Below are 22,696 nucleotides of genomic sequence, written 5' to 3'. Positions count from 1 at the left end.
GCCATACTTTTGGCGTGATGTATTTCGGACGCAGCCCATCTGAGCAGGCCCGTAAATAAGGAGCGTAGCGCACCCGCGCCTGCAAATGAGCTCATTAGCTAGCATCTCCATTCGGCCGGCGTCGTTTTGGCACTCGATCACATGGCAGCTTCGAGGAGTTTCGGCGCCGTTATCCAGAGACGTGACGTGACGCACTTGACGGCCCGGACGCCAGAAGTTTTCAAATTGAGAGATGAGTTATTGCAAGTTGTCAGTCGGCGCTCCGAGGATTTTATGAGTGACGCGCAGATCAGCGAGGACAATCGAGTCGCATGTTCAATTAAAGTGGCGAGACGTATCATCGAGTCCAACCGGGACGCCGAGACCCAGAGCTCAAAAACGAGACCGTCCGGGATGTCTGGTCACCGAGGCTCAACCGGGACTGTCCCGCACCCGCGTTCACATAGCAACAAATCCTGCAATCAAGTCTTACTTTTGTGTTTGTGATTGCGATTCCATTTTGAGCACAAATTCGTCCGTACGCCGTCCAAGTAACAGAACTCCGTCTTCAACCAAGTAGGAGACAGACGGGGGATGCTAAATTGCAACAAAAATAGATATCTTTTTTTTTTCCCCATAAACCACAAAAGTGGACCAAAGTCCACTCTTGGCGGTCCAATTTCCTCCAAGCAGTGATTGAGTCCTCCTGAGGTGCACTTGCATCTTCCCCAGAGTTGTTTCCAATATTTTATTGGCCCGAAGGGAAAGCGGCCGAATCGGCCATCGTGTCCAAGACTTTATTATGACACAACCTCAGCCAGCAAACATTATTTTATGATACAAGCGGCGGCCCAATCGGCGGTCGCGCTGCGGCGGTCCGACGAGTGCCGGATGCCGGCTTGCAAATTTGAGTCGGGTCCCGACCGTCAAACGGATCAATTCTCCCAAAGGTTCCGTTTGAATGTGTTTTGTTGTCGTGTGAAAAGGTCATTCAAGTGTTCAGCGCCAAAGATCAAGATCTGCCCAACGCCGGACAGCAGTTCTCCTTCAAAGCCACGAAGGACGAACTCAGGAACAAGAACTTCACCGTCAGAGATTTTGGAAGTAAGTCGTCCTTCCTTTTTCATGAACTCGGCTGGCCGCGGCCGCCGAAGTGCAAGAGCGCGGGAAAGATAAGAATTGTAAGAAAGACGTCCGCTGACAATTCAATCAGGCCCAAATAAGATTCTCAGAAACCGGGAAGGGGTCAAAATTCAAGAAAATGCCACCAAAAAAAAAAAGGTCAGCGTAAATGTGCCAAAAATATCTAACACACAGTCAAGTGTATGGAGTGAGGTTCCCCAGGCTGGTAACGTTTTTTTTTTTTATTTATTTTATTTTTTTATAAATATGCCGGGGAGATGAAAAGCTGTAGTGGGCACAATTCGTTCAATTACAATTGTGAATTTTGTACACTGTATAGCTAAAATACTTGGAGAGAGGAATGAGGTTCCCCGTCTGGTGAATTTAGCACATCTTTGGTAACCTTGTGAGCCTCGCGTTTTGTCTCCTGGACTGACCAAAACAAAACAAACCACCTCTAGAGGGTGCAATCGCTAGCATGGTTATGAATGTTACGTAATATTGCTACAAGACGGAGTGAATGGAGCGAGGTTCCCTTCTCTGACGAGTGTAGCGCATCAACAACTTTGGGATCTGGTTTTCATGTGATTGTCACATGTTGAGGAGCTAAATATAATATATTTTGAACACTTTTGAGCGTGGAGATGTTTAGCTCGGAGCCTCACGCCTCCCTTTTTGTTCCAATCGGGTCTTTCCCTGTCGAATGTCTTTGAATGCTGTTCCTCAGTCTTTTCCCCGCAGAGGTTTTCCTCTTTTTGTAGCGATAGCGACCGCTCACGCCCCCGCAGCGATGTCAAATCGCTTGGCGCTAAAAATATCTATAAAGGTGCGGGGCCGGCCGTTCGCTCGGCGTGGAAGGGCTTGAATAGCCGAGCTCTTTGAAGTGGAAAAGTGGGACACGTCGGGATGAGGTCTGCCGGAGGGGAGCGGGTCGCGCCGGCCGCCCGTGACGAGATCGCATCCCAACGCTCGGCTCGCTTTTTTACCTTTTGGAAGCCTGCAAGCGCATGATGCCGTTGGAGACGTGATGGGCAGGGACAGGAAGTAAACACGAGCGGCGCCGCCGGCGGCTTGATTGTGAGGTAGAAAGAGAGAACGCTGCGAGGTGCGCTAAAACGTCCGACCTCCTGTCAAGAGCAAGAGGCGGGCGGCCTTGTTGCCGAGAACAAAGCGGCCGCGACAGGCGGTCCGGCGGTCCGGCGGTCCGGCCCGAGCCGACACAAGCGGGACGCTCCCGTCTGACACGTTTGCCGGGTGTCACGCGGCACGTCCGCCTCCATCGCCTTCACGCGCCGTCGCCGCTTGTTAATTTTCCTGGTTGGCTATCATCGCTGTTGGGGGGGGGGGGGGGTTGTGTTTTTATTTTTGCCGGATTGAGCTCAAAACATATGACAATGTATTAAGGCCATGTGTAATAAAAATATAATTTTTTGAGAGGGCAAATTTGCAACTTTATAAATTGACAAATTTGCGGGCGAAAAAACGTTGTAACTTGCAAGACTTGCTTTTGTCCAACAGGAGCTCGTGTAAAGATTTGTTATAAACTTGCAAATGTAGTAGTTTTATTTCTCACAAAGTTGCAAATTAGCCACTTTATAAACTTGCAAATTTACGATTTTTTTCTCACAAATTTGCCACTTTGTGACGTTTTTTTTCTCTGAATGTTACCACCCCCCTCTAAAAAAAAATATATATATTTCTACGCCGCCGTCCAAAACCTGACTCCCAACTTTTGCAAGGTTAAGTTTCCCGATTGGACCAGACTGACCCCCGTGTACGTCTGCTCCCGTCCAGACAACACGGCCGGCATCGTGACCAAGCGCGGCGGCTTCCGACGGCGCTCGCAGGAGATCTACCGGCTGCCGGTGGTGATCGAGGACAACGGCTACCCGTCCAAGAGCAGCACGGGAACGCTGACCATCCGCGTGTGCGGCTGCGCGGCCGACGGCTCGCTGCTGACGTGCAGCGCCGAGGCCATTTTCCTGCCGGTGGGCCTCAGCACCGGCGCGCTCGTCGCCATCCTCCTGTGCATCGTCATCCTGCTGGGTCAGTTGGCCGTCCGCCGCCATCTTCCAATCTCGCTTCTTCCGTGCGTGATGCCGCCGTTGTTGCATAGTCAAGTGTGTGTGTGTGCGCTCGAGCACTTTTCAAAGACCGCTTGTTGCCATAGCAACCCAGTGGGAACTCCCAAAGACGCCCCCGGAGGAGGCGATCGCCGTCATTTCCCAAACGGCTCCTCGACGTTGACGCCGCGAGAATGCGTGTCTGCTCGTTTTCAAGGAGGGGGGCGCGGATTCTACGACCCGGAACCAAAGTTCCCTGTATGCGTTCCCCGCAAGGTCACGGCGCTACGTACGAGCTGTTAATGTCCAAGCTCATTTGCATACGAGGGAGGCCGACATAATGGCCAACTTTATGGCAATGTTTTGTGAAGCATGAACGCTGAATTGCTTTGGACAAGTTCATGCGCTGGTGACATTCAAGGGCAGGCCTTTCAAACTTGACTTTATTGACTTTCCTCCCACCGTGGACACGGCGCATCGTTTGCCCAATAGCACACGCCCTGATTTAAAAAATAATCATCATCATAAAAGATAGCAGCCTTATTTTAAGGTATCGGTACTGTGGATGTCGTTAAAGAGGACATGAAGCTCGTTGGTGTGAGAGCAGAGGATGCAGAGGACAGGGTTCGATTGGACGCAACTGATTGGCTGTGAAGGGAAAAGCCCAAAGAAAAAGAAGAAGAAGTACTCGCCAGGGCTGCCCTCTTGTGGCCATTTTACAATTAGCAACTAGAAATTAGAAAAGTCATTTCATGCCATTTCAAAGGAAAATGCTATTTTGGGAAAAATAGGTGTCTTTTTCTTTTTTCTTTTTTTTTGCATCAGTGTCGGTGACGACTCAACAGTTGAGTGTTCATCCTCGTACCAGTCTGAAAAAAAGTGGTATCCAACATCCCTAATGTAAAAATTATAAAAACATTTAGACCATTTGTTCAAAACAAGTCTCATATTTTATATAAAGACGAATATCTATGTTAAGTCAAAAGGCTGTCATTATTTTAATATTGTATTAAAAACTTTACCCTCAAATATTAATGTTAGAATCTCACTTGCAATAAAACCAGTTGTTGTGGACGTCAGCTAAAAGTAACTATAAAGTAACTTGTAATCTAATCATCAATGTTACTTTACAGACCAAATACAGTAAATCAGTGCAGTTAACTGTGTTCCTTTTAAAAGCAAGTCATCATTCTGGTCAGTTTAAGGTCACGTTCAACAACATGAACTCAACGATGACTGATACTTTCATTCCCAGTAAGATTTTTCTCATCGTGTGCTGGCATCGCATGGCGGTAAAATACAATTTAAAAAAACCTCAGTAAAAAAAAAAAAAAAACACACACATTTGTGCCCGACTTCAACACATTCATCATGAAAGGAAGCGCCGAAATCAATGCAGAAGTTATTCTATGAAGCAAACAAGTCAACACCTCGCTCTGGTTTTTTCATCACACGTTTGAAAATCTTTCATCATTTTGACTGACGTTGAATTTCCGCAACAGGATTAGCGGCGTTGAGCGATTTGCATTGGCAAGCCTCCGATAAACACATGAATATGTAACGGTGGCTTGTTGTTGTGTTCTGCAGAACGACCACTAGGGGATGCTGACACACCACACTACACTTTGGCAAAACATTTAAGGAGCGAGAGAGAGAGAGAGAGAGAGGAAGTGAGCTGCGAAGAGACCTACTTCGAGCTTGAGTTTCTCCATTTATTTCTTTATTTATCTTTTTTTTTTTATCACGTGTGCTTTTTTCCACAATAAATTGGTAACACAAAACTACACAACGTGCACAACCTTACGCAACCTGAGAAGGCCGGCGTGTTTAACCTCCAAATGAATTCCGGGCAGCCGCCCACCATGTTTTTTTGTATTTATTTATTTGTATATTTCTTTTTCAAGCGCTTGGGGCGACCAGACAAGTACAATTCCTAGTGAGCGTAGACGTGCGGGTCAAATGTGTGCAAGGTTCAAGCGTGGCTGAATGCGCGTGAAAGTCAAGAGAATGTCACATGTGTGCAATTGCGACATCGCCGCAAGCAGTTTTTTTTTTTTTTTTTTTTAACTCTTTTCTGCAAAAGTCAACAAAGCTGTCGTTCAAGAGGCTTCATGCGTGTTGGCTTCACAAAACTTAAATGTGCTGTTTAAAGGTCTTAAAAATAACACAGATGCCTTATTTTCATTGTAAAATCTTTGTCGCCCAACCATCCGTCGTTTTTTTTGTTTTTTTTCTATGGCTCTTGTCCTCATGACAGTCTCAGGTAATTGTCTGCCAATCACGTGACAAACAAGCAAGAACATCTTTGGATGATTCCTATTCTTAAACGCTTCCGCCACTCCCTCTGAAGCCAGCAAATTATAGAGATAGACTGATGTTTTTTTTTTTTTCAGGACTGACACCGATGCCGATTGTTAGTAGTCAAGGAGGCCGATAACCGATATTAGAAACCGATCTTCATTTTCAGTAAAAAAAAAATTAAAAAAGTGAAAAAATATTGGCATCAACATTTTTACAAATACAAAAGCCAATCTTGACTTTGTTGTCTTAAAGCATGTTTGTTGAACGTGTTTTCAGACTTTTCAAAATGTAGACGTTTTTTTTATTATCTTAGACAATAGATTGTAAGATCATTTTAAATAAAAAATAAAAAAAAGTTCAGTGAGGTTATCAACACGTCATTTTTTCCTGAAATTAAAAAAATACCTGAAATCTTAAACTTTCGCATTTCTTTGTTTTAATGTCGACCAAAAACAAAAGGTTCAGAATGTTCCCAGGATCAGCAACAAATAAATGGCTCCCTGAGATTAAAATGATTTTAAATTGACCTTTTATCTCATTGGCTCCCCAAAACGTATAAAAACGTTGTATTTTAAATATGGCCACGGTCCCCATGTTTTATGTTTTCTTGAGCATACGTAAGGCTTTGTTGCAACCTCTAAACTGAAGAGAACACTGAAAGCAATGGTAAAAAATAAATACAAAAGTAGGCCAACAGGTGGCAGCAGAGGAAAAGAGATCAACCAGGGCCATGTTACAAAAAAGCTCCTTTCTCCTTCCGTTTTAAACAGATTTGTGACTAATGATGAAACTTGGCTCATTCTAATGCTAATTGCTGCAAAACGGAAACAGATACAAATATACCTTTTCTGTCCTGATGGAAGAAGAGACTCTAATTTTTCTTTTGGTAGCTTCCATGTTTTTATCGCAATAGAACACAATATTCTGCGGGCCTTGCAAAATCCGCCAAAATCCAGTAAAGCAGCCCGGAGCGAAGGGGGTTGCTTCAGTGAAAATGTCTTGCCAGTCCATGAGTTATGTGAGCCCCTTTCACACAGGAATAAGTTCAGGTTGACATTGTTTTCCGTGTTGGTGTCCCCCCTCTGCAGTCATCGTGGTCCTCTACGTGGGCTTGAAGCGGCAGAAGAAGAAGGAGACGCTGATGTCGTCCAAGGAGGACGTCCGGGACAACGTGATTCACTACGACGACGAGGGCGGCGGCGAGGAGGACACCCACGCCTTTGACATGGGAACGCTCCGCAACCCCAAAGTGGTCAAGGACAACCTGTTCCGCCGGGACGTCAAGCCGGAGGTGAAGCGGGGCCCCAGGGCGCCCGCCTCCAAGGACAGCGCCGACATCCGGGCCTTCATCAACCAGCGGCTGAAGGAGCACGACGGCGACAGCTCGGCGCCGCCGTATGACTCGCTGGCCACGTACGCCTACGAGGGCGGCGGCTCGGTGGCCGAGTCGCTCAGCTCCATCGAATCGCTGGCCGCCGACGCCGAGGAGGACTACGATTACCTCAACGAGTGGGGGCCCCGCTTTAAGACGCTGGCGGGAATTTTCGGGGAGCAGTCGGAAGCCCGCTCGGACTCCACCAACGCGGAGCGTTGAGGCCGCTCCGCGGGCAAACGCGTGACCTTGTTTTGTTGGCGATGCCGACTTCGGCGCGGCGGACATTTTGGGACGTCATCGGCTGTCGGGGTGACGCGTCAGATCGGAGATCAAAGAATCTTTTGACGTGATCTGTCAAGTTGATTGGATTTCTCATCGCAGGTATCGAACGTCGGCAAAATAACCCCAACCCCAAAATGGTTCATGGAAAACATCTGTCAAGTCATTTCCACAAGTAAGCAAGCCCCTCCCATTTTGCTAAATATCTTCTCATGGGACAACACCGAACAAATGGCGTAAAGTAAAGTAAAGTAGTCCGTCTTGATCTTAACAGTTTAAATGTTCTGTCCCTTAAGTGAATTTTTGCCATTTGTGCGGAGGTCCTTTTTCTGCCACTAGATGGCATAATTGTATTTGTAAGACGTTGGTGACCGCTCAGCGCTTAATAGGAAAATAAATCATTAATCGCAAACTAAAGAAATGAGTGGCATTAAAGGAACTTTCAATGACCTCAAAATTAACGCACTCATTTTGACACCCCTCGTTTACGTGCAGTCGATACTCGGCTCTGGTTTTCGAAACCATCGGGGATCGCCCGTTTTCGATGCTTGAGCAGGCCTCGAGTTTCTCCCGTGCACGTGCTCGGCAATTAAAATACCCGTTCCGGAGCGCTAATGGACGTCATTTCCGTTTTTTTACTTTCTACGCTCAATAAAAGACTCGTCGCTTTCAAAGTGTTGTTGTCGTCACGTTTGTTTACTTTTTGCTTGAGTCTTTCCGTTGTAAGCGCAGACCGATAGAGAAAATAGCGACAGACCGAACAAGAATTGCGGCTACAAAAAAAGGCTAACCCGGCGGTCATATTTGGCTTTTTGCGTGTTTGCTGGCCTTTCAAAACCTGAAGATTGCCAAATATTTGCCTTTATTGCCGGCATGCGAACGTCAGCGTGTCGCCGTATTTGAGTTCCCGTCGTTTTGTTGCGACGCGCGTCTGTGTGATGGTCGTTGGTGCCATTCCATGGCCTTGACAGATGCTTCCCTGAAACTCGTTTGCCTAAAATCAGTGGTGCGATTCCACACACACACACAAAAAACGACCCGCTTTTTCCTGACGTGCTGACTTTCATGTGACGTCTGAGAGGCGAGGCAGGAATTCAATAAACGTGACATCAATGTTATTTTTGTGACTTTTTCATCTCCTGTCTGACATTTTGACTCTGACACCCGAGGATGTCCTGAAAAATACCTGCTGTAGACCTTTCCGTCTTTTTTCCCCCCCGTTTTGTCTTTCATGATCGGTCCCACAATTGTAAAAAAAAAAAAAAAAAAAAAAAAAACCTGAATAAATAAAAGGGAAAAAAATCATGGTTGAGCGCATACAGCGGCACGATGAGGTCCGTCATTCATTTTGAATGTTGTTGGCGCGTATCGGCGGACATGATGTCATTTCCGCGAACATCCTTAAAAGTGCCTCAAACGAAGATTTCACGCCACACGTCCGATATTTTTCCACACGAGCAGAACGACCGGCGACGTCACTCCTGTGGCCCCCCGTCGGGCCAAAGATGTTTTGAATGTTATTTATCCTTCTATTTATTTATCGGCTGATTCTGTTGCTTGTGTATTTATTTATTTATCTTGCAGTCGTACAATTTTTTTATTTTTTTGGAGACACTTTTTGTAATGAAGGCCCGCGTCAAGAAAATGGATGTTCCCGTTAGGTGGGTCGTATGAATAGACTTGTACTAGACTTGTAAAAAAAAAAGAAAAAAAAGAAAAAGAAGAGCAAGAGAGACTTTAGGGCTAAATACTGCAGTTGTGTCATGTTATAAACACATTTTTCTTAAATAAAAACACACTTGAACAAAATTGTGGGAAAAGTTTTTTTCAGACTTGAGAGCGACTTCCAACCTTTTTCAACAAGCGATTAACCTTCTTAACGCCTCCTCGCGCCTCCCTTGTCATCCATCAGATAAACACAATGTTGCCTTCGCCAGGTAATCCCCGCAATAAGACGTTCAGCCATATCTCACTCGAGAAATAAATCCTCCGCAGAGTGGCTTCCCGCCCAACATTGACGAATCAACAATTAGCCCGCCGAGGTTTGTCGGTAATGGAGAAAAAAAGCCACGTCTGCGGTGTTTGTAAGAGCGCGACTTGTTGTGGCGCGCGCTAACAACATAATGGAAGGTTTTGGCGGGAAGCCAACGCCACGAAACGCGCCTCGTTTCTGTCGCCCGTCGGGGGGGGCTCGCCTTCCTTCCAAAGCCGCCAGACATTTGGAGTTTGATTTTGCCGCATCAAAAACACGACAGTTCGGAATATTACCGACGTAAGATACGATGTCGAGTCAGACAGCGCGAGATGCTAACGTAGCATTCTGTATCTTCACTTGCAGTGACGACGATTTCTTCCTTCCTTCGGCAGATACGGAAATTGTGCGGCTGCCAATGTGCTGTAAACATTTTTTGACTGACAAATACATTTAGATTTCGAAGTACATTCAAACATATTTGCAAATGCGTTTGAATGTACTTATAGACCAAATGCTAAAAAAAAAAAAAAAGCTTATTTTTTATGCTATAATGCAAGTAAGACAAGTAAAAAAAAAAAAAACTTATTTTTGTTAGCATTTGCTCTACATTATACCAAGTAAACATTGTTTATTAGTCATTTTTATTAATTATTTTTAATGTATTTGTATTTATTTGACTATGTCTGTAGTACACAAGTTCCGTTACAGGGTATGCACGTGCAGGTTTTTAGCATTCAAAATGTATTTCTTAGTATGTTCAAACATATTTGTAAGTACGATTGAAGTTACTTGAAAAAAAATGCCATGCAACTGTTTTTGTTTTTTTCTCCAAAGCTTTTGGTCTACTTTATACTTAAAATCCATTCGCAAATGTTTAAGATTTATTATGATGTCAGCAATGTATGAATTCCGTTTTTTATTGACATGTGCATACCCAGTGGTATTATGGGGAAAAAAATGCTAAGATGTTAGCATTTTTACCTACAAGTACATTCAAACTTACTCGCAGATATGTCTAAATGTATTTGCAATATTTGACAATATGTAAACATGTTTGTACTGTTTGAATGTATCGGCAAATTCGAAAATACATTCAAACGTACATTTGCATTTTTATCACTATTCCGTTCTTTTTTTTTTTTAACCACGAGCCATCAAAAAAAAAAAATCATAGGTGGTATCATTCCTGCGTATGATTGAGCCTGCCCAGCCACCGTAAGTGAACGCAGGTGCCAGAAGTCAATGCATTCAACCGAAAGGACCGTCTCAGTGTGTGAAACGGCCGAGAGGCGGTAAACGCTGACGGCAGCAAGCGATGGCGTTGATGCCGTTTGTACTGGAGCCAGTTAAGGCGTCTGCTGAGCGCCATTGTCTTTGTCCGGCCTCATTGTTCACTCCCGCTTAATCCCGCTAGCGGAGGGAGTCAAATCAAAAACGTCCTCGCTGCGGTTAGTCATCACAATTAGCGTTCGTCGTCCCCCGGCGAGAGAATGAAGGCATTGTCGGGAACGTCAACAAATTTGCAGCAAGCGAACAAAAGTATTGACAGCGTTCAATTTGTGTGCGGCGGCGGCGGCGGCGCATCAGACGGCTTGTCAGACGTCGTCACGCTCGCCGTTTGGATTGACACCAGTCAACACTTTCCACTGAGCCGCCGCGATTTAACACCAATTAACAACAAAGACTGGTCTGAAAACGCTGCTGCGGTCACAAAAAAAAAAGATCTCACGCACGCGGAGTCATCTTCTGACCGAAGACTGAACTTTGCAAATGTGTTGAAATATGTTTTGATTAAAGTCTGATTACACATAATACAAAAATATGACATGACTAATAGCTGGTCCTGAAAGTCGACATTTGCGTGCTTTGCTCTCAACAAAGTCCAGGATTAGCGCTCGCTATTGTGCAAAACCATCAGGCGCACGTTAGCTGTATTTACATGGAAATAACTGAAGACGTCTTCTCTGCCGGTGAATAAAACGTATTTCTATTAATTTGACTTTTCAGCGCATTACGCCGATACTAAGCCTCCAAGAAACTTTGCTTATCGTCAACACTACTTGAAAGAAAGCGAACCAATGTTGCAACATAACAAAATTAGCATCACAACAGCATGTGAGAAGTCAACTTTTTGTTAGCATGCTAGCTAAGTAGCTAAGAAAGTCTTCATTGTGTGCGATTCACACTTACAATCCAGTCGGCTGCTTGCTGGATTCATTGAAACCAACGCACGCGCACACGCACACACGCGGTGGGAGAACGGGCCCAAGGGAACGTTGGTTCTATTTTTAAATCCAATAAGAAAGCGGCTGAGCTGCCTCGCAGGAACAGAACGTGCATGCGATTACGGCGAATACGACGGATAATATTGGTCAGGGTCGCCTTCTGCTCGCCGTCTTCCTTTCCTAACGCTTCTCCCAACCCAATTACGTTCGTATTTACGTCTGGCGGTGGGAGGGCAAAGCTTGCACTGGAGGCTGTGTTTGGATCCAGCGGCGCCGCGTTCCCTTCCGCGGCGCTGGCCGCAACTCGGATTTGGGATCATTTGCTCCAGAATCCAAACTTTGATTTTCCATGACATTGTTTAACTGTCAGGAAGGAAGTTACGAGATGCTTACTTGTCTGAATATTGGTGCGATTGGCTGGCAACCAGTTCAGGGTGTACCCCGCCTACTGCCCGAAGCCAGCTGGGATAGGCTCCAGCAACCCCCGCGAGCCTTGTGAGGACAAGCGGTACAGAAAATGGATGGATGGATGGATGTTATGTGAGTGCTGAAAATGTATCCCAAATGTGAATTGAATGAGCTGAACAGTTGGAATTTTCAACGGAAGTGAATTTTGAATCTTTCAATCGAAACTAATTATGGTGTGAAAAATGTTGAATTGAAGGAAAATGCCGGGAATGAGAAAAAGAAGTCGGAGTTGGAATGGATTAAATATGTTGGCAAATATGGCAAGATATGGCAAAAATTTATAATCAACAATAATAAAAATATAGGTAGGATAACAATTCTAATATATATTTTTAGGTTTGCAGCTTCCACTGCACACGAATGAATATGAGAAGACGACATATGAAAGACAAGCTACAATAATCCGGCACCGACCGTCCTCCTGCAGCCTGCTGATTGTCATGGCCAACAGCTGCGCCACAGGAGGCTCCGCCCACCAGCAATCAACCAGGAAGGCCAGACTGACGGACAACGGGAACATTTACCGACACGGGTCGGTGAGCAAGGCTGGAATGGTGCCAAACGTGTCTTTGACAACTTTTGTGGCGTTGAACCTTGAAGGTATTTTTGGCAAGGAAGCAGGAATCGACAAACAAACATTAGCTTGTAGCCGCTAATAAAGCCAAACCAATGAGCCAACCGTCAGCCGTGTGTGTGTTTACTCGATGGCGCTTTATCCACCTGGGCTCTTTTGGCATCCAATTTGGACCCGCTGACAGCGACAGACAAATTGGATGGAGCGGCGCATCCCCGGCCCCGAGCGCGGCTCTGCATGCCGCCGACGTCGCCGGGAAAAAGGTCCTGACGCGAGCGCAGATGTGTGTGAAATTCAAGCGATTACCGATTAACACTCCCGACTGGAGGCCCGGGAAATGCCCGTCATTTACCTCCAACGCCAGCGACGGCGGCCTGGCAACGTTTTTAGGACATTCAGACGAGACACGGCGGCAAAATCGTACGTTTGTACTGAGAGGGTTCAAAAGTCAAACTCGTGGAACAATCACAAAACAGAGCGCATTTCAAAGGTTGGCCTCCTCATCTTTGAAACCCTTTCATTCATATTTCCTTGAAAAATAGCCATAGACAGTATTTATAATAAATAACAAAACATGCGCATGCAAATTAAATACACGTTTTTGGCAGACTCCAGATGCCCTTGACATTGTCATTTTTTTTTTATTCACGCTCAAAGACGAACCATATTCATTTGTTTATTATAGAATGTCCAGTAAATTATCAAAATTCTCCAACTACTTGTTGCACAATGCGGCTGCTCAGCGTCTTTCTCCGTGCTTGTACATCTTGACATAAGGTCGCTCGTATAATCAGAATGCGTTCAATGTACGTATATATATATATATATATATATATATATATATATATATATATGCAAAAACGTTCACTATTTTGATATAATTAATTGTTGTGTACGTCATCGATAGTTGTTTAATTTATAAGTATCCAGTAATTTAGTGATATAATCGTGATGATGGCAAATTGACATAACATTATTAGCACATTTCTATCATTTGTGTTTATCTGTAGAATTGATATTATGCATAAAGTATGATCATTTATAGCATTCGTAGCATGTGATGTGTTGCTAATTTGGAGTCAGGTGTCAAACTTCTATCTCTGAAATCGCTCAATTGGAGACGTTCTGATTGCGCAAGCAACTGTGAAATGTGCAAATCGCGGCCGTTGACGCCCTCAAATAGCACAGATGGAGTTTTGTGGAGCAAAGTGCCAGCGGTCTAAATTCACAGGTTCGCGCCTAATAACGACTTTGCCGAAAGCAGAAATAGAAAATGAGCAAAGTCATTACGCTGTCACTTTTGTTCACTGATGAGGCGCGCTCTCCTCCAACTCAACAAGCGCCCGCGGGACGCCGCGGAAAAGACGCAATGGAGTCGGCCTTAAATTGGCCACTTTATTCAGCGCTAAGCTAAGCTGCCGACGTTTCCACTTTTGCGCTTTTCTCATTACGGCGCCGGCAAATGGACCGAGCTCAGCTCATTGCTTTCAGCCAGGAAGTGCTGCGTGCTCGCCCGTCGAGAGGCGAAATAAACACTTTATTTTAGGCCTCCGACTTTGTTGTTAAACTGCCAGGGATGTTTACGGATGGATTACCAACCCCAAAAAAAACCTACAAGGTCAAATTGAGCTGGACTTGGTGGAAAAGTGACGCTTGGGTTAGAGATGAAAGTCGTTTGAAATAGATGCGCTGAACATAACAAAGAAAGTGTTGACATTGTTTCCTGTATTATAGCAAGCCATCAATGGCCTCCACAAGCGCAGAGCGACAAAAAATAAATATATATATTTATATTATTGCAATTTTGTGGTGCCCGTCTGTTTTGTATTTGTGGTACAAATTTGGGAGTCATCAGACAAAGTATCTCAAAGTATTTGTTTGTTGTGACCCAAAAATGGATGCTTCAAAACCAAAATGGAAAGTGTCCCGTGTCTTTTCCAGCAATTTTGTGCGTCTTGCTCATGATAAAAATAACTTCCAAATTCCATGTTGCTTAGTGACACTTTGCTTTGGGCTGAATTTTGAAAATATTCATGAGCTCAGTTATACGAGACTCGTTTGTGTTTTGCGGTGATTCATCAATCTTTGCTGTCATATTCAACCCACGCGCAATTTTTTTGCAATTTTGCTACATCAATCTGCAAGCTGACAAAAACTCCAGAAGTTTGTCTTTGAGGGATCCTGAAACTGGTCAAATGACCCCAAAATGGCTGGAAAAGAAATGTCCCGTCTTCGGCAGACTCCATTGTGGGTCACCTCACGACAGATGTTATGCTCAAAAGTCAAACTCGATTTGTGGGCTGCATTTTGAACAATTCCAAGGGGCACTACCGAGCCCATTTTTAAGGGTCATGGCTACAACCCGTACCAAACATTAGATTCACACCTTCCAAATTTGGTCAGTTTCGTGTGCGGAAAATCCCTCAAATCTTGTTTGGCCAAAGAATAACAATGAAAAACACTTTCAAGACCAGAAGGTGGCAAATCCAGGTCCTGAAAGTAAAAACTCTGCCACAGTTTGGCTTTAGCTAGCTGCTAGCTCCCTAGCAAGTGATGAGTTATTAACATTGTTTTTCAGTTTCAATTTATATTTTAGCCGTTTTGGATTTAGTTATAGCAGTATGGCTCAATGAATGGAATTGTATTATCTGTCTCACTCTCAGAAGAAGGGCAACGGGTTTGTTCCATTTGATATCTTTAGGGAGTTTTTTGTCTGGGGCCGGTCTCTGCCGGTCGGAAGAAGGGAGTCATAGGCTTATTATTATTGTTTTTCTCTAATCTGATTTATATCCATGGGAACAGATTCTCTTGTATTCACTGAGTTGTAACTAAGTGTGCTGTGGGCTGATGGGCGGAGACTTCTATTCACCCACTTTTGAATAAATGAAGGATGTGACGGAGAGCCGGACACAACAATCTGACCAGAACACGGCTTCAGTGTCGTCAGCCTTTTGTCATCAGAAGCTTCTGATAATTATTTACCTTTGCAAAGGGACTTCTTCACCAGGATCTCACCATTCAGTTAATTGGACACGCAAAGAGTACAATACTTAATATTGTCTACTCTAACACAAGTAAACAAGCACCATGGGAGCTAGCTAACTAGCAACTGAGGATAGTTGTTTTTACATTCTGGACCTGGAATTGTCACCTCTGTCCTCCATTTTCAGACAAAGTCAGACAAGTGCAATGCGCACCTTTTGATACTTGGCTCTAATCAGCCAGCACGCGTTAGCACCTGCAACGCAATATCTATGTTGGTAATTCGATTCAGTTCCAACAAGGAATCTCATTATCGCAGATGACAGCGAGCTAATGCTCGCGGCTGTCAAACAATCCCACAAGTTTTGCAATAACTTTAGTTCTGACTTCAGGGGGGGGATACAAGAAAAACAAAAAACAAGTCAGCACTTCCGGGAAGCGCAAGCGTCTGCTATCGGGACCGAAACCCTTGGAAGAGGAACTCGCTCAGTCCGCCCGCCAAGGGCCGCCAATGTCAATCAAATCACGCGCTCGATAGCTCGTCTTCAAGCGCAGGACTTTTTTTTTCCCCGCCGCGGCCCCTCCCGATGGCTTCGCTCGCTCGCCTCCAAGAGTGTAATTAACAAGCCGGCGCGCCGCGTTACGCGTGCCAGCTGACAATCAGCCGGCACCTCCGAGAGCCAGTCAATCGCGCGCCATTCCTTCCTATCAGAAAACTCATCAGCGTTGTTTATTCTTAAGAGTTCCTCAGGGTCCGGTGAGGATAATTAGTCATCGGCACGCCGTCCGTCGGAAGCCGCCGGGCCATCTGGCGTGCTTCAAAAGTGGCTCGCCGTCCACGTGCCAATCAATCACAAAAAAACGAGAAGAACAAGAAGGTCTTGTCCGCAATTATGCTCAAACACTGTGAAGTCAAAATGATGTCGACCCACGTCGTGAAGCGCCGCCGACTTGCCAGTTTTTGTGCAAAAGCGCCAGATTTCCGTGCTCTTCCTGTCGCGTATCACAGCCGACCGTCTTGGAATGGAATGGATCGCTATTTATGTAGCGCTTTTTTTTTTTTTTTTTAGCTCTAGCGCCCAAAGCGCTTTACCGAGCCTCACGGCCAATTCACACTGACTGCGGGTTCTGCGGGTTCACCGAGAGCAATGCGGAATATTGGCGCCGTCTCCATTGTTGGCAAACAGCAGGCTTCGCTTCGGCCTGTCGCGGGTACCGAGCGCTTCGCGAACAGAACGCGCGGCGCGCGCAGAACTCTCCGGAATGTTGAGCACAGAAATGGCGGATTACCGGACGTGGCTGTCGAAGGCAGATAGGAAGATCAGTCGGGTCGGCCGCAACGGCCGGACTGCACACATTTTTTGGAACTGATTAAAAAAAAAAATATATATATATATATATAATGATTGCAGGAGATTCCAAAGAAGCTGCACTGTACTTGTTTTTGACAATATGGATGAAATGAAGTCATTGAAGGAGGAAACGGTATGAAATCTTATTTTTTTCTTCTTTGTCCATTCGTTTATAAAAAGCTGACGAGAGGCGCTTAATGCGGTAGTAACAAGAATTAAAATGACAAAGGCTATAATACGAAATTACGTTATCAAAGATTATTTGTGGAATTGTTATCAGCGTTACATTCTGAGATTATTTGCAGCACCGTAAAATGTGTGTCATTGTCACACGCACTTTTCTACTCGTTTTTCTTTTTCATTTGAATACAACAAATGACTACTTTTTAAAACGTTAGCAGGTTAGGTTTTAAAAAATTGTTAAAAAAAAATGAATACAACTCATCTCCTTTCTCTGTTTGAAAGAAGCCAAAAATAAACAACGCTCACTTTGCTCAGAGACACCAAATAAAGTAATAACGATAATTCAAATATGGAACGGTGACGTTAGAAATGTTATCATTGTTTTATGGCTACATAAGACGTCGCAACTTTTACGTTTTGCATATGAGGTTGTTTTTGCTGTTGGAGTCGCGTCCAATTTTTATCGACTTTCTCCATTTGGTCGGGAGAAAATCTAAGCAAGATTGTAACAATGATCACGATTTGGAACAAAGTCACAAAATTGATCGCAGATTGTCAGTACTAATACAAAACAATGGGCAGCATCTGGGCTGATGTTCTGTCGCATCACGGAACCTTCAACATCAGTCGGACATGATTGTGATCCTTGCGCCATCCTCGTTTTCCTCACTTTGCTTTGGAAAAGCCCGAAACAATAAACCACGTTAAGAAAAGCCACAAACTGCAGTGATGACAATTGAAAATTGATCAACAAACTGGATATCATCTCATCCCTAAGCGGGAAGTGTTATTTCTATTTCCTGTCACAGGATTTTAACACAAAGGTCAACGCGCGGCAGGCAGGTTGACTTCTTGTCTTCTTGGCCGACACGAACGTGTTTGATGAATATGACAACAACACGCGCTGACCTTCAAGTGATCACCACGCACACACTTTGGATTCTACTTTTACCAAATGGAGTCGTTCTGCTTTAACCGCGACGCTATTTTTCTGGCTTTGCCGCAACTTGAGTGGCGCGTCTGTGCTGTTAATGGACGCGACGTTCACAGCGCGCTCGCGCTCTTCCCCCAACGCCGTTGCGCGTCAACTCTCAACACTCGTCAACCCCGCCGCCTTTTGTTCTGACGTCTCAGAGACATCGTCTCTGGTATTTGGCGTCCCTCAAGGAGTCTTGCGGAATCGCGTCGGCGCGTTCAAAGCCGCTCAGCCGGCTGATGCCCCACTTAAGTGACAAGACGAGCGAAGGAGCCGGCGGTTGTCTCCCAAACCGCGAGCCTCGGTGGAGATGCTCGCAATACCCAGACTGAAGGCTGAGATGCATTCGAGTTCACAGATGGCGATGGGAAAAAAATTGCCCTGGATCACATGACAGCGGCCCTAAAATCTTAATAGAAGGTTAATTGGGGTCAGGTGTCTGCAACCTCAAAAGGGTGTTCAACCATTTCCCACAACCAAAACATGCTCAAGTGCAAAAATGGAGTCAATCTAGAAATGATTTTAAAACTCTCAATTCAAGATTTTTCAAACATTTTTACTGACTGCTCTAAGGGCCCCCATGACAGTGTGAAAATCATCTAATGGCGGTGAAATAATGCCGGCAGGCGGCGGCGGCGGCGGCGGCGGCGGCGGCTTCCCGCTGAAGAAACGTCAATATTCCATTCACTTTATTTTCCATTCCAGAATAATTGCAGGGAGCTCGGGCAACATGGCGCAGTTGACCTCTGGTTCCTGTTCGTTATATCTTCGTGAAAGATGAGCAGACGTGCACAGGAAATGCCACCTCAGCCTTTAAAAAGATATCAACCATAAAAATAAAAAATAAAAGACATCAAATGCTAGCATGCATGAGCGACTGCATGCGGGGATAGGAGCTAATGCAGTTTTGGGCGCGAGCGTCTCCACGTCCGCGTCGTCGTTAATGTCCTCGCCCGCAGCCTCGTCCTCATGTGGACTTTCATCTCCTTAAAGGAAACACGCACGTTTGCCCGCCACGCGTTTAGCAGGAGCACTTTGAGACGTCACAGCTGTAATGATGACGTCAAACCCGCATATTTCTTGGAATTTCTTTACTGCCGTCGACGAGTACGTTCGGAAATGGATTCCAACTGTTTACTGCCAGAATGTTCACATGTAAAAATTCGTATCACAGTAAAAAAAAAAAAAATTTTTTTTAATGCCCACTCGACGGCTCATATTTGGAATAAGTTGGGTCACTTGTAGCTCATGAGTTTATTATACAAGTCAACATACATGAAGTTTACTTTGCAGCCTGTTGCAGACCACAAACTGAACCATATACAGTCTTTTCTCGTTTTCTGGGGTTCGGTTGCAAAAAATACCCGCAATAAAGGAAATCCGCAAAGTAGTTGGCTTTATGTTTTATATTTATTATAAATGTTTTAAAACCCCTCACCACACAGTTTATACACTTTTCTCATCCAGGCGTTTACATTTTCTCACATTTCTCTCTTTAAACATTCGTTCAATGTTCAAAGCGTCATAAACTTTATAAAATAGGTACATTACTGTAAAAATATATATATATATATTGCATGCAAAAAAAATCAGCGAAACAGTGAGACCGCAAAAAGTGAACCGCGTTATAACGAGGGAACACTGTATTATTTTATTGAATTACTGCGCTGACGAATGGACAAACGTGACGAACGTGGCAGGCGTTTATCAAGTAATTTAAAAAACATTTGGATTGATTAAACAATTTTCAAAATCATCGTTAGTGATGGATGATCGCATTGGAATCGGCAGCTTAGAACCATGATTAGAACATATGAACCTGAATTATTCCGACTGTGCTCTTCTGAAATCTTCAACGCGTCTTTTCATCGGAGCCGAGCTTGACCCGCAGTGTGGTCGTGTTGCTTTCAAGCACCTTCAATAATGTAGGAAGCCTCGCCGTCAAAGAAAGCGATCATGTTTCATTTCGCCGCCTCGCCGCGTCAAAGGTGTCCATTTTTTATGAGCCTTCGTTTACGCGGGTGAATAATTCAGCTTTGATGAACGCCTGCCACGTTCGTCACGTTTGTCCATTCGTCAGCGCCGCCCCACCCGAGTGCACGCCGCACGCCGCACGCCGCCGGCCTAATTATTCGTCTTTCAGTCCTTCAAAAGCAAATATATGACGTCTGTCAATGTTGCGTTCATCTAAAAAGAGCAGAGTGGTTTTTTTTTTTTCCGATGCCCTCGAACTTCACATTAATCTCCGCAAGTGTTCTCTTTAGAGCCTTTTTTTTTTTTTTGGTTCAAATTATTTTTTTAACTTATTGATGTCTTATTTCTTGGCTTGTCACCCTGCACTTAGCCTCGGAGGAGCTGTGAAGAATATTACATCGCGCAAAAAAGATTCTACTCGTGTGCTGACAGAGATCATGTGCAAAAATATTTGCATAAATAAATATATATATATATATATATATATATATATATATATATATATATATATATATAAATAATGCCCAAACAAATCACGGCAGGCGAGAGACGGCAGGCGAGAGACGGCAGTGACGGTGCAAAAAAAGCAATTTAATTTGTCAGCAGGAGCTAATTCAATGTCAGAGCACACATTGAAAGGTGAAGTCGGCAAATAAGAGACTTTTAATTATTCACACAAGTGTTGCCAATTGAACTCGAGTGCAGCGAGCGAGCAGATGATGCATGTTTAGGGGGCGAGTGGCGAGGAAACGCCGTCAGTCGCCAGACGCGCTACAAAACGTCCTTTTGACAAAGTGTGTGCTGACTAACACATTTCAGCTCTTTGCACTTCCTATTAGCTGCCTTACGGATTTAGTAGCTTGATGCCGCAACCGCTAACTTGCTAATGGAGCTCATCTCTTGGCTCCCTCACATACTGTCAAAGCTTTTTAGTTTTCTTTTTTGTATGTATGAAGTTTCAGGTGTGTGCGTCGTGGCTCCCGTACATACTAAGTAGTTATCTTGCATCAATAGTCTGTCTCCTTGTCGACATATTATGTTGTTAGCTCTTAGCCAATCCTCTGGCCCCAACTTACTGTTCCTTAACTAACTAAATGACAGTGTGACTACACAAATACAGTCATGAATGGGTTGTAGTCCCGCCTCCTAGCTTTCATACATACTGTGTCTTCAACTCATAGGTCCTGTTAGAGTAGACACTATTTGTATTGTACTCTTTGCGTGTTCAATTAACTGAATGGTGAGATTCTGGTGAAGAAGTCCCTTTGCAAAGGTATAATTAAGTATCAGAAGCTTCTGATCACACAAAATGAAGACACTCAAGCCGTGTTCCGTTCAGATTGTGTGTCTCCTTCCCTCGCACATCATTATTTATTGAAAAGTGGGTGAATACGAAAAGTCTCCTCCCATTCACAGAAAGGCATCGAGTTCCCATGAATACAAATCAGATTAGACTTGAACAATAATACATCAGCCTGTCCTTGGACTCTCTTCGACCGACTGAGACCGGTACTAGCTAAACTCCCTTTAGATAATATAGAAAAGAAACTTGTTACCCTTTTCGTCTCAGGCGAGAGAGACAGATAAGAATACAATAGACAACACTATTCATTGAGCTATACTGAGTTAACATAACTATACCTACATCTACACAGCTATAACTAAATTCAAAATGGTTAAAATATAAAGTAAAACAGTAAAAATGTTAACAATGTCAACAGTCCGCACATCCACTTCCTTACATACTATGTTTTTAGCTCATAGCCTAACGAGCGGTGCAACGGATCACAAAAAGTCACGATTCTTGGGCGATTTGTCTCACAAACAAGACGATGAGCCGGCGGCGTGATCATTAGCTCGCAAACAAATTTGAAACTTGGGCGAGGACTCCAAGTTGGACGGCGAGCGCTTGAAGAGCGACTTAAAAGGCAGCTAATATGTCACATTTAACGATCGTCTTCAAAAGGAAGGGAGGCCATCATCGCGTCAGATGATTAAAGAGCACATTCAAGTTTTTGCTAAATGGAGCTTCACGCGGCGGGCGGAATGGCGGGCACGCACACGCGCTCTCTCAGCCATATGGAAATAACTCAAGTATGGACTTCAATCTATGAATATTATGAATATTAGCATGAGTAGATTATCAAGTTGCTTTTAATGAACTCAGTCGAAGTTGACTTGCTGAATCAGCAGATAAATAAATGTTCATCAGGAAAATGGCTGCCCAGTGATTGAATGAGCTCACAGGCTGCCCCTTGCCTGCCGAACATGCTGTATTGTTCGCTCCCTTACATATTGCATATTTCCAGCTCGCAGCCCATTCCACGGCTCCTTTCCATCCAGAGCACACGACGGGAATTTGCTCCCAAACAAACTTCCTTGGCAGAGGTAATTGTGTGAAAGCCGAGGCCTGCTTTATTACACTTGCTTCCACTCTCATTTCACAGTTTTCTCCAAATTCCCGTTCATTTCCAATAATAAAGTGGTTGTTCATTCCCATCATTGTAATTTCACATTTAAATCATTCGGCTCATTCAAATTCATCTTGGGAACGATTTTCAGTATGCCAACATTTCCTATTGAGCAAAAATTCAACATTTGGAAATTAGTACTTTTTTTTTTTAATCACCTCTTTCCCATTTGAAATAAAAATTATTCCGATTATTTCAATTCAACTTGGAAGCTATTTTCAACATGCCAACATTTCACACATAGTAGAAATTCCCTTATTAGAACATATTGTACATGATTTCCTCCCTCAACAATACTTGACCGATTCAAACCAATCCAACCCCAACAACTTCAGATCATCTCATTTATTATAACCATTCGCAAAATTCACATTTTCAAAAGCCACAATTCTAAATA

General features: G+C 44.2%; 1 protein-coding gene across 1 annotated transcript in view; it reads left to right on the top strand.

The window, feature by feature from the left end:
• Positions 1-8,804, top strand: part of LOC147156153 (cadherin-12-like) — a 99,488-nt gene extending 90,684 nt beyond the window's left edge. Inside the window, exons 10-12 of the mRNA XM_086065560.1 lie at positions 966-1,083; positions 2,896-3,147; positions 6,554-8,804. Coding sequence (XP_085921686.1) covers positions 966-1,083; positions 2,896-3,147; positions 6,554-7,059 — 876 coding nt within the window. The 3' untranslated portion in view covers positions 7,060-8,804. The remainder of the gene's footprint in view (positions 1-965; positions 1,084-2,895; positions 3,148-6,553) is intronic.
• Positions 8,805-22,696: the final 13,892 nt, after the last annotated feature.

This window comes from Leptonotus elevatus, chromosome 21 (genome assembly GCF_054856555.1).
Source record: "Leptonotus elevatus isolate MCC_2025b chromosome 21, RoL_Lele_1.0, whole genome shotgun sequence".
Lineage (NCBI taxonomy): Eukaryota > Metazoa > Chordata > Actinopteri > Syngnathiformes > Syngnathidae > Leptonotus > Leptonotus elevatus.
This window is presented reverse-complemented; position numbering and strand designations above follow the sequence as displayed.